The sequence below is a fragment of the Erithacus rubecula genome, assembly GCF_903797595.1.
Source record: "Erithacus rubecula genome assembly, chromosome: 1".
Lineage (NCBI taxonomy): Eukaryota > Metazoa > Chordata > Aves > Passeriformes > Muscicapidae > Erithacus > Erithacus rubecula.
This window is the reverse complement of record NC_136658.1, coordinates 55,978,299-55,990,873: the sequence shown is the minus strand read 5'-3', so window position 1 is coordinate 55,990,873 and position 12,575 is coordinate 55,978,299. Positions and strand designations below refer to the sequence as shown.

At 36.6% G+C, this 12,575-nt stretch overlaps 1 protein-coding gene across 6 annotated transcripts in view; it reads left to right on the top strand.

The window, feature by feature from the left end:
- SCEL (sciellin) overlaps positions 1-12,575 on the top strand; it is a 60,530-nt gene that overhangs the window by 15,801 nt on the left and 32,154 nt on the right. For 4 of the 6 annotated variants that reach the window (XM_079311715.1, XM_079311719.1, XM_079311718.1 and 1 more), the window contains exons 3-6: positions 5,113-5,190; positions 8,243-8,360; positions 8,960-9,022; positions 9,330-9,401. In XM_079311715.1, the coding sequence (XP_079167841.1) occupies positions 5,148-5,190; positions 8,243-8,360; positions 8,960-9,022; positions 9,330-9,401 (296 nt within the window). In that variant the 5' untranslated portion in view covers positions 5,113-5,147. Of the gene's footprint in view, positions 1-3,208; positions 3,315-5,112; positions 5,191-8,242; positions 8,361-8,959; positions 9,023-9,329; positions 9,402-12,575 lie in introns of those variants that run through there. The other 2 variants (XM_079311716.1, XM_079311717.1) reach the window with 2 other exon arrangements.

Sequence of the window (12,575 nt, the reverse complement as noted above, 5' to 3'; positions counted from 1 at the left end):
TGTATTATTTCCAGAAGTTCACAAGTGTATTAGATGGCTGTTGCTCTGATGTGTAACTCCTGAAAAAAAATTGTTTAGGAACATATTTTTGTGATATTTAATGTCAGTAAAATAAATGTAGAAATTTTTAAAAGTAGTTTTAAGGAAAAGGTCAAAAAGACTAACTAACTGCCAAAGAAAGAAAGAATCATGTTACTGATGGCAATTGTGCAGGGAAGAGATTAGAGCATCAGTTATACATAAAGATCTGCACCTGACAGAAACGGCCTTTAAGGCTATTTGAAGACATCATATTTTTGTCTGTAGTAACAAGTTTGAATGTATGAAGGATTGTGAAGTCTTGAATGGTTCTGGTTGTGATGGTAATTTGCAAAACAGCCTTTATCTGCAATCAGGAAGTTCTTATTTGAGTGTAAGTATAGGCAGGCAGATCTGAGAGCCCAGTCACAACACTGTTATCTCAGAGGAGAAAGGATGGATATCAACAACAGCAAGATTGGTATTGACTTCTGGGCCAGAAAGATTTTACCTCACACACTTATGGGTGCCATTACGCACATTATTGCCAGCTGCAATTATGTGTGTCCCCATTGTCTTAGTTATTAGGGCTTGAAAACCTTTATCCTATATCAAGTCAGAATTACTTAATTCAGTTACTTGCTCACACTATATATAGTCAAGAGAAATGATGGAGGCAATAATGAAGTTTACTGACTTGAAAGTTGTTAACTGAAAGTAAGGAAACACTGTTGTGTGTTTTATAACTGTGATTAAGACCAAATGTGCTTTTCTTTAAATTATCATACTCTCTACACTCAGCTCACATAAATGAAAGATAAGTCACATACTATAGAGTTAAGATTAAGGGCTACAAGGGAAAAACAAGTAAAACAAAAAGTAGAGCTGAAGTAAGTTTTGAGTTTTAATGGAATGATTCTAAAATTTTGAGCTTTATTTGCTCACAAGATACTGACTGTTCGGCTTCAGAGCAGAATAATTCTTCAAGAAGATAAAATTTTGGTGGCAAGCTTTATATTTAGGATAAAGAAAGCACGAAGTATAGCCTATTTTCTTTTTCTCGTGGCAAATATTAGACGCTTTCAAAAAGCTGGAACTTGAAGGTCGTGTAGCAAACAGTAGCCAGCAAGCTGTGGTTGTGTAGATTCATTCCAGCTGGTGTTCCATGAGGACATGCCAACCTCAGCAACTTCTCTACAACTGAGGCTGGTCTAGCAATACAGCATGAGAAGTTGGATGACAGGAAAATTCTGAAACATTCCTTTTCTTAAATAAATTGTTCAGCTGCCACTTTTTGTATCACCCAGTTCATTAATAATTGTGGGAAAATTGGCATTTTAGGCATTTGCATTTGGCAACCTCAGGATAAAAACAAATATTTTGACTTTTAAGAGAAGGTGTATCTCTCTTGACACTCCAACATTTACTATTCTGAACTCCTTATTATACATTATACAATGTGATGATAATGCAGAGGCCTCTTGGCTCTAAGCTGTGGAAATTAATATTGTTTTATTAGAAGGAAAACACATATCAAATGACTACTTATGAATAAGGTCTTAATCCCTGTCATAGCTAGAAGCCAAAGAACAAAGTTATCTTTTGTTGGACTGAGTTCAGTCTAATGTGGAAAGCAGGAATATTACAGGAAATGCTTCTATTAGTATGTATTTTTTTAAATACAGCAATGCATATGAGTGAAGCCTAATCACACAGACAGCTACAGCCAAGAGCAGAAGGAAGGCAAAAGGACTCTGTGATGGAGGAATGGGTGTGTTCATCTGATCTGAAAACTAGAAGGTCTGGCTTTCAGAATTTAAGGAAGGCCTGAGGTATTCTGCTAATCAGTCACTGCAGGAGATGAAAAGGAGATCTAGAAGTGTAAATACAGGTATTTGTGATAAAAATAGTGTTGGAGACTTGTGCTGCTTTTGGAGTAATTTCTTTCCAGGCTGGCTGGACTTTTGATTTCCCCTGAAGTCATATCTAAATATTTTTCTGAATTTCTGTGGGATTATGTTTGGATTTCCCACAAAATGTTTGAGGGTCTGAATCTGAGACTGGCATGCCTTAAAACCATTTGGGACCTGCTCACTGGACTGGCCAGGGCAGTTTTAATTTTCGCTTAGAGTTTCCTGACGCTGTTTTTAAATTCAAATTACACTGGAGTTGCATTCCTGTTTGTTTTTGTTTTGCATTCCAGCTGAGTTGTTTTGCTTCAGTGGCTGAGATCTTATTAACGTCTGAACACAATTTGCTACTACAGCATAGTATAGAAAGCTATAACTCTGCTTTCTCACAATCTCATTTACAAAGTTAAACACTCTTTTTTAAAATCTCCCTATCGTCTGAATAATGTGACAGTTCCAGATCTTTATGATCTGATATTTTTAAACTAATGTGATCCTCGTAATCTCTTGTCTACTCCCCTTTTGAAATACACAAACACACTGAGTTCAAAATAGCGAAGACTAAGGAAAAATGCATTGATGATCTCTATTCTACCTCTTTATGCAAGATTCTTTTCACTTCTAAGTCCTAAAATTTACATCTTACTCTGATGATTGTTGATTGTGCTATAGATTAAAGTAAGATTTTTTTAAAATTTCCATTTTAAATTTTAATGGACTAATCTTTAATATACAGCTTGAAAGCTCAGAGGTAAAAAGAGCCTTAAGGACAAAATGGCACTATTCTGTAGAACTAAAATGCTTGGGTTTAAAATTTCAGAATACCTGGCACATTTTCAGTGCTGACTGTAAAAGGGAGTGTACCTGTTTCTTATATTCATTTATGCATACTGCTTTTGGGTTGGGAGACTATGCAGCAATTTATTCTCAATGCTGTGCACATGTGCAACAGAAATATTGTTTTGCCCTAAAAATATTTAAAAATTAATATAGCATGAGAAAAAACACAGTTTTAATTAAATGTTGGAGGATGAAAGAAAACACTAGACTCTGATGGATACAAGAGGAGTTGCAAACCTCTTTAAAGTTACTTTTCATTTTTGTTTAATTTTCACAAAAGAAGCCTCGTTTTTCAAAGTTTTATGATTCATTTCCCTTAGCAAATGGCTTTAAAAGTACTTAATATAAAATAAATCCAAAATCCTTCTATACAAACTTCTGCTTCTTGAGATGAAGTGTCATTGCTTGAAAAGATACTGAAATATCAAACTTTTTATTATCCTGGGACTGACTATATCAGATGTCCAGCTGTATCTAACCAGAAAAAGTAAATCAAAGACCTCTCGATCATCCTGGGACAGTTCAGGAAAATTTATAGTGAAAGAGGTAACTATCTAAAACAACCTGCTTGCTTGATAACCTACATGAACAATTTCTAGGAAATTCAGTGCACATATGCTTAAAACCTTATATAAATATTTTTAAAAGGCATTTTATAACCTATTGCAAAATAAATAAGGCTCACCATAGCCTTGAGCATGTTTTTATTGTTGGGAACCAGATCTGCAGTCACATGTTTTCTACACACACTGTGCCAATGCTTGCCTGATACCAACAACTAAGGTTAAAAAAAGAATTCAGGCAGAAGCCTTTCAAAATGCCAGAATTTTAAACTCTAAAAAATATTTGGATTTCACAACTAGTTACATGCAGACTTTGGATCCCAATATTAGTTTTCTATTTATAGCTTTGCTTTCTAAAAAGATCTCTAGTTGTTTAATGCTTATTTTGGTTTGTTTCCTTGATTTTTTATGTTGAGATATGTTTGGGAGGCTATTTTTTTTTCTTGTCTTTTTCTTCAGGTGAGATTGGGTATTATTTTTGTGGGGTTTTTTGTTTTGTTTTTTGTTTAGTTTTGTTTTGTTTCATTGTTTTTGTTTTGGGGGTTTTTTTTGTGTGTTTTTTTTGTTTTATTTTGTTTTGTTTTTTAAATCATCCACTACTTTTACTAATTGTTGGGCAGCAAAAGCATAGAAAAGAAAAATCTGCTCTAGGTGCAATCCATAGTGGCATCCACAATGTTTTATTGTCAGTGTAAGCATTATTCTTAAGCTTTTACCAGAATCCAAAATCTTCACCTTCCATCAGGCCTTGTTGTCTCCACTCTCGTTTACATGTGTGAGCAATACATTTTATGTGCAAGAAAGAAAACATAGCTCTGTCATCCAGAGAACTGGAATGTTTTTGATTTTTAAGGACTGCTTTTGTCACAGAAAGAGTTTTCTGGTGCTTCTGTAAATTATAGCAACCTGACAGTGGAGCTGGTTGTGAGCTTTCCAGCATAACATTTTCTTGGAAAATGCTGCCTTCCAAAAAAAGAATCAATTCGCTAAAGAGGGTCAGTTTTTCCCAAACTCTTGAGTCAATGTTAGCATTTGGGGATTTTTTAACTTAAGGAGAATTTCCTGTCATCGGAATGTCATTATGTTCTGCTTGATGCTTTCTCTAGGAAAGCTGGTATTCACAAGCCAGTTTCATAGCAAAACATGAAATCTTTTGAGTTGCTCAAGTCCCAAATTTTACACACACACACACACACACACACACACACACACACACACACATATATATATATATATATATATATATATATATATATATGTATATAATCAGTCTTGGAGGCTTTTAACCTGGTTTCAAGTAAGTCAGTGACTGGAAAACTGTTGCAGAGCAGCAGAATTGTGTTCTGGCCTGGCCTCTGCATTAGCTGCTGGCCACTGAAATGGAGAGACCCTCAGCAGGACTGGGTGAGCTCACCTGTGCTCCAGGTGCTGTCCAGGGACTGATACCATCTTACCATCTTCCCATTCAGCTCATCACCTCAACCCGTTCTTCAGTACTCTGTGCTGTCCGCTGAAGGCTCTCAGCACACCAAGAGTTCTCAGGGAAGGGGCAGGTGACAGGCTGAGGGGAGGGCAGGAATGCGCATGGTTTTCACCAGGGAAAAGCCACCAGATTCCTTCTGAGGAGAGCTGCAGCCAGCCCTAAGCCAACCCAGCCTGTCAGACTCAACTCGTGCTAGGAGATGATAGAAATGGACAACAAACTTCACCTGTCTTTGGGGCTGATCCCTATTTTGGCTGTCAACACTCACTTCCTTCTTTTTTGTCACGTTTTCTTCTAGATTCCCGCAGAAGGACGGAACAACCCACGGAACAAATGTCAGCTTTCAGCATACGGAAGCAGTCTCCTAACCAAAAGGGTAATGCTGTCTCCTCCGTTCCCTGCTCCAGGGGCGCCACAGGCTGAGGTGCGGCTCCCTCCCGCCCAGGCCGCTCCGTGCCCCGCACAGCTCCCTCAGGGCCAGGAGGGTGATTAGGGCCCCTGTGACCCTCCAAAGATGCCAGACTGTTGGTGCTATTGGTGCACAGACTGTGGCTGGCAGGGATTCAGGCCAGAAATCCCACTGGGCAGTGAGCGTGGTGGTGCGGGGCAAGGTGGTGTGGGAGCATGGAAAACCCACAGGAGCAAGGTGGCGGCAAGGGCAGCGGGAAGATCCGCTGGTCTCAGTGCTGTCTGTGACTCACACAGGGAAAATGAGCAGAGATCGAGGAAAAGTTGAATGGGAGAAGAGTAGAGAAAAGCTGTTTAATGTTGTCCAATGGGATTCTTTACTCCTCTGAAGGAATAAAATTCAAGGAGGGCTGGAACTTGATTTCTATGCAGAGAAATAACCAGAGGCAAACTAGAAACATGATGAAATTTTCTATTTCCCTGAACCTCAGAAATATTGCTATAGACGGAAAGGTTTTGAGCTGCATGAGGACCTGGTTCAGGTGGGATGTGACAGGCTTAAGTGCACCAAAATTCATGTAGCCACAGCAGAGAGCTGCTTGGCTCTCCTGTATTGGGGACATCAATTTTTATTATCAAGTAGAGACAGAGATGAGCTGCATTTGCCTGTGCTCATGTAACCTAATATTTTGTAGATCTATGTTTAATTTTTTAGCTGAAGCTTGAGAGAAAATTCATTAGGCCAGAAAAGAGTACTGTTCTGCTAGCCCAAGGCCTCAGGCATTAGCAGATTGCTTGCTAATCTGCTAAACACTTGTCAAGTGTTTCTTGACAAGAAAACAAAATATATTCCCTGTCTACCAGCTTTATACAAGATTTCATGAAACATTCTTTGCATTTAACCATGTAAAAAGCCATGATTTCTGAGAAATCCAAGCCATTTTTGATGACCTATTGGAGTTATTCAGGCAAGACTGGGATTGCCTCAATTTTTTTGAAGTCTTTGAAGCCAGATTTTAATAAATATTTTAAGAGAAAACTAGCTCAATAGGCAGTGAACAGGCTGACGCAGAATTCATGCAGTGAGGATAGATTGATTTTTGTTAATCTACCATGATTGCCAGCTCATTCTTACAAACAGCATTTTCCCTGTCCGTGGTCATTTGTCAAATGGCTGGATCTATGCTGCTTAAAAAGAAAAAAGCCAAACCTGGGCATGAAGGCCAAGAGATGGAAACATACAATTGTGCTATCACAGCCATGGTTTCTAAATTCTCTAGCACCTCAGTCTTGGAGAGAGATGTCCAACACAGAACCAGAGAACATTTACAATTAGGCAACACCAGTGATAGGTCCAAACCTTTCATTCTTTTTCTTTCACTTGGCAATATGGACATACTCATAGGGAATTGAAACAGGCACAGGTTTGAATTACAGACATATATATATTTTAGACTGAATTTTATCTCTTTTTTCAGATATCATTTTATTCTTTTTACAGAATGTTATCTCAATTTTCCATACTTTTACAAAATAAAATTATTTAAAAATTCAGTCTTGACCATTGTCACTTAAGATAAATGTTCTATGCTTTATTTTGATTTGGTCTTCCACTCACTATAACTATTTGTCATTTTTTAACATTATCACTACAGGTGAAGTTCTTGTATCAAATGCAAGAAGTACACTTTCTTATAAATCACAGGAGAATGCCGAAACACAGCTCTGACAAATGACATATTACTGACTGTGTGTATTTTCTCTGGAGCATGTTCTTTTAGACACAATGTATGCAATCAAATTACTGAACTCTTGAATTTTGAAAATCCTTTTGCGTGAATGCTCAGAGAGTAAGAAATTACTGGAGAAAACTATGAGGACAACACAAGATCCTCTGTATTTTTCATAATTTTTTTTTAAAAATTAATTGGTTGTCTTCATAAAGATTTTGAATATTTAACATTTCACCTTCTTTTCTCTGGAAAAATTTGGGGCAAATATAGCAATTAAAAAGATGGAATTTCTATTCAGTCTGAACTTCTGTCTTTTCATTTTAATAGGCCATGTTAAAATATCACATCAACAGTTCCTCTTAGCTCAAACAGGCTGATGATACTTAAGCAGATGATGAAACTTAGGTAGACTGAGAATACTGAACAATAATCATTGCATATTTTTGCTTGCAAAAAGGGGCAAAAAATCCTCATGAAAAACACAAAGGAGATAAACATCAGTTTTCTAATACAGGGGAGAATCTATATTCTCCCAAATCAAGTGAATATCATACTCTTACCTTCCCAATACACTAAGTATCAGCCTTGTTGGACAAAGATATTTTAGATTATTTTCAAAAGTAAGTAAGGCTCCCATGTTTGTTCAGCATGCCAATCTGTCTCTCCCAATAACCTTTGAAACTACACCAATTTTACTTAAATTTGTTGTAAAGGTATTGCTTTAATTCAAGTTCAGTAAAACTAAGAAACTGACTAGAAAAGAAACCCTGTTCATTCAGCCATTGAGGAAAAAGCTTCAGAGGGACTCTGACTCTTTGAGAAACATGAAAATCCACATATTTTGAGCTGGGTGTAGTTGGAGGGCCACGTGGTCACCTCAGGATTAGCCTTCATTTAAAAATTTGTATCCTGTCACACATCTGCAAGTACAAAACCCACAAACACCCCAGGTAACAGGATTCATTAGTTTGACTTTCCTGGGATTACTGTGGTATGCAAATTTCATAATTCCTTTATCAGATCTGTGAAATGTGTTTACATTAGAAACAGGAGAAGCAGTTTCATTTTGAGGATGAAACTGAATTTGGTTTGCTAAGCTGGGCTTCTGCAGGCCCTTCAAGGTGAACCTACAAACTTTTCAAGAAGCAATCTGGATTAAGCAGGTGTGATAACTGCAAATTCAATCTGTATTAAACTTTTATCTATTTCAACCTATGTAATAGTACTTTAGGTTTCCAAAGTTCTTCCAGATTTTCATTTTCAGGATGTGTTTTTTTTCATTTGCAGATAAGAAGAGCCCCTCTGTTGCAATCAAAAGCAGACAACAGGCTACTCACGATAATAATAAACGACGGACCCTGTTGCAAGACAACAGCTGGATAAAGAAGAGGCCTGAGGAGGAAAAGTAAGACAAACATGAAATACATTTCTTCCATATTTAGTTCAGTATGCCGTGTACCTTTGCATGGAGTGTCTACTTTTGCATGGATGGTATCAACCAAAATTAGTGGAATTTAGTCAAATAACTCTTATTTCTTTATCTTGATGAGGTATTGATTGCCTTTTGGAAGTATTAGTTTGCAGAATATTCACTGACTGTTTTTCATTGGAACTTTTGAGCGCTGAGTATTTAATGAAGTTCTGTTCTACAAGTAAAATCCCACATTTCACGTGTCTAGGTTGGAAGACTATGATCTTTTTATAAGCAAGAATATTATAAATCTTGGCAAGTTCTTTTACAGAGCCTAAATCAGAATCAGTTTAGGACTTAAATTACAGCAGAAACAATGCCTTGGGACCATGTTATCATTATCTGGTCTGTGAACAGCTTGTAGGAAGAGATAATTCACACTCCAAAATATCTGGAGTTTTTGACTGCAGAGTTCTGCAGCTGGTGTAATTACAGTGGTAGTGGACAGCTGTGAAATCTGATTGAAGACAGAAATCTTTTGCTAAGAAAAAGTTATCTATTTTAATTACTGATTGTTTTTCTTTTGCATGAAGTGCTGATGAAAACTATGGAAGGGCTGTGCTTAACCAATACAAATCCCAAGACAGCCTACACAGGTATGGTAGAGTATCTGAACAACTTTCTAATTATATTACCAAAGAAAACTGAGTATCCTTTTATTATATCCTGAGCAAAGCAAAGAACTTGCTTTGTTCAGTTTTAGTCTATACTATTTTCGCTGTAATCTGACTCCAGTGTCAATAATTGATCACTGCAGTGGATACAGGGTTAGATCTTTTGACACCTGGAGAGTCTGAAACCCTGTATGACACCTTAATCTGAGACATAGATACTCTTTTATTAATGATGAGTTGTTTGATAAAATCAGTGACCAAAGTGACACTTCTAAATTTCTTATTATAGCGGTAGCACAAATGAAAAGGAAGATCAGAAAGCTGTACTTGGACGATACAGATCTGATACCACCTTGGACAGGTAGGGTTTTTTTTTTCTGGATGTATTGTATATTGTGATTGTCATGCCTGTGAGAGATCTTAAAAAATGAAAGCATGAAGGAAGTCAGTGCTTTTTTAAGTTTTCTTAATTTATTAAGCATTTAAGTAAATACTTTGAATTATTTTTGCACACATTTTCCATGGAACAAAATGAAATGTGATTTGAGAAAAGGTTTTTTGGTATCTTGTCTTTTTTTTGGTACCTGTTTCTGTTTTCTTGTCCTCATAAATGTAATCTTTCAGCTGATAATCACTCCTCTCCAATTTCCTCCTTTTCAAACTCTCAACCAGTCATATCTCCAAAACTAAGCACAAGATGACTAAACCATAATGCTTTGCAAATACTAAGATCAGTACCAGTATCAGTCATGCTTGTCATACAGGTACTTAATTTGACTGTTCTGTTCAGCCTTACCTCTGCTGGGTTAAGACATGACCATGCTTGTGTTTGCAGATTTGTCTGTGTTGCCTCTTCAAAATCCAGCCACCATTAATACCTGGTATGCAGAACCTGCTGAGGCTATGGAGAACCAGCATTTAAATGCACACTGTGGGAAAAATGCACTTTATTTAGTTGGTTTTAACCCTGTGTTATTTTATTTCATGATCCTTACTTCTTTGGATGAAAAAATGCAAAATAGTTACATAAAATTACACTGTCTCCATAGGAGTTTTGAAAAGAATATGCTAGAGGCCTGTTGCAGTATCATCACCCTGCCTATTCTTCTACAGCCCAGTGAATCCTGCTGTATTGGTTCACTCTCATGCGGAACCATTCATAACTTCAATTTACCTGTTGCTCTTGTATCTTTTCTATTTCTTTCGGTAATATGTTTTTTTGATCTGGGAATCCAAATCTCCATGTAGGTATTTAAGATTGGTGCACACCTTGTATATAAACAGAAGAGTAATAAACAATGATTTCTATTTCATTTGCACATTCCTCCCCTTGTACTGCATAACGTTGAGTTCGCTCTTTTGAGTGCTGCTAAGAATTGAGTTTTAATTTTCACAACATTATCTGTATAATTCCAAGATTTCTTTATTTGAGTGATAATTGCTGGTTCAGAGACCAATTGTTTCTCTTGGCATGCACTACTTTGCATCCAAGAAAAGTGAATGTCATCTGCCATTTTAGAAGCCTGACATATTGGCAGATGACTTCTGAAAAGCTTTACCAGTTGCCATTTGTTTTGACTACCATGAAGTAATGACATTGGCAAGCAACATCATCCCACTCTCATTTTTTTCCAAATAATTCATGAATGTATGGAAGAATACAGGTTTTGTACAGATCTCTCCTTCCCACTCTGGAAACTTGCCATTTATTTCAAACCTTTGTTTCTCACATTTTAAGCTGTTTCTTCTCTATTACCCATGGGAAATCAGTTTATTTAAGAACACTTATAACAGACTTCTGTGAAGTTTTTTAGAAATTCAAGTAGTATATATCATCTATGTTGCATTTATCCCAGATGGTCACTCACTTCAAACAATTTTTAATGATTTTAATGCCTCAAACCCTGATTGCTAATTTAGAAGCTATAGGACAAATCCAGTTTCTACAGGATCACTGAGGAGCACTGCTCTTTTTTGCTCTACATCTTTTTGGTTTATGCTGAGATATTAAAGTATATGAACTATTTCATGTTGTAAGCTGACTGTCTTTTCATACACACAAATATCTAACATAAAGGGTTCTTAATATGCAACTGATGACAAAGCACACCAAAAAAGGATTTTAGGTGTACGTAAGAATTGTACCAAGTGGAGAACATCCTTCCCAGAGGAAGCAGAAGTATTGTTAGGAACTAACTATTTGACAAAAAATGGGAGCAACCTTAAAAGGAATGAAAACAACGTTATTTTTCCATGTACTAAATGATCCTAAATCCAGAATAGCTTCCAGAAACACTAAATCCTAACTGCATCTGAAGCAATTAGATCTGGATAGATGAGACAGAAGCAAATTACATCCTTTTATTGTTTTCTTAACCTAATCCATTTCAACGATAGAAATTACTAGGAAAGGATCAGAGATCAAACCAGAAACCATTGCAGTGTGTGGTATGAACCTGCTTTCCACATCTTGAACACTGCATGCATCATTTCATTGATGTGAAGAAACTACAATAGAACCACAAAAAAAAAAAAAAAAAAAAAAAAAAAAAAAAAAAAAAAAATTAAAGAGAAAGGTGAGAAATTATGGAATAGCTTTCATATGAAAACTATCAGAAAAGACAAAAACTCCTCAGCTTCAAAAAAGAATAATACAGGGAAACTGAGTCATGCAAGAATATTTTCTGTTTGCTTCACTGTAAGAATGAGGAGATACTCTATAAAGTTCGAGTAATGAATAAAGAAAAGAAAAGAAAAGAAAGAAAGAAAGAAAGAAAGAAAAGAAAAGAAAAGAAAGAAAGAAGAAAAGAAAGAAAGAAAGAAAGAAAGAAAGAAGAAGAAAGAAAGAAAGAAAAGAAGAAAGAAAAGAAGAAAGAAAGAAAGAAAGGAAAATAATGTTTATTTTTCCTTTTATACATATGTTAATTGTAGGAGTCACCACCACAGGATACTGTGGAGGCCAGAAATTTAGCATGGTTCAGATAAACATTGCATGTGTAAGTGGACCATTGATCCAGGAGTGTCTATTGGACACAGCGTTGCGGGTGTGAACAGAGGATATTCTTTGATTCCTTATCAGCAGCTTGAAAATTATACAAGGAGAAGTTAACATGCTTACCTTTCTTTCACTGTTTGTTGTTTTTTTTTTTTTTTTTTTTAAAGCTTCTGCTATATTGAGCAACAATGGAATAGGATGCCAGATGGAGCCTTTAAGGCTTTAAAATGAGAAAATACAAAACTATGTAAAGCATTGTGCTGGAATTCTGAAAATACGCGATGAAATGTGAAAGAAATTCTGGTTCGCTGGCGAGTGGAGAATGAGAGGGAACGCTGGGGTTTGCATCCGCAGCACTCTCAGCAGGGCTGGTGAGACCTCTAGTGACCTTCCCAGCAACTGTAGCTGCTGTCACAGTCTCAAACTGCCCTGACAGGAGAGACTTCTTTGCAAAATTGCATTTAAGATTTGTAAAAGACACTGAGCACACGCTGGCGCAGATTGCGCCTCAGAACTCCCTGGAAGGCTTTTCATTAAATA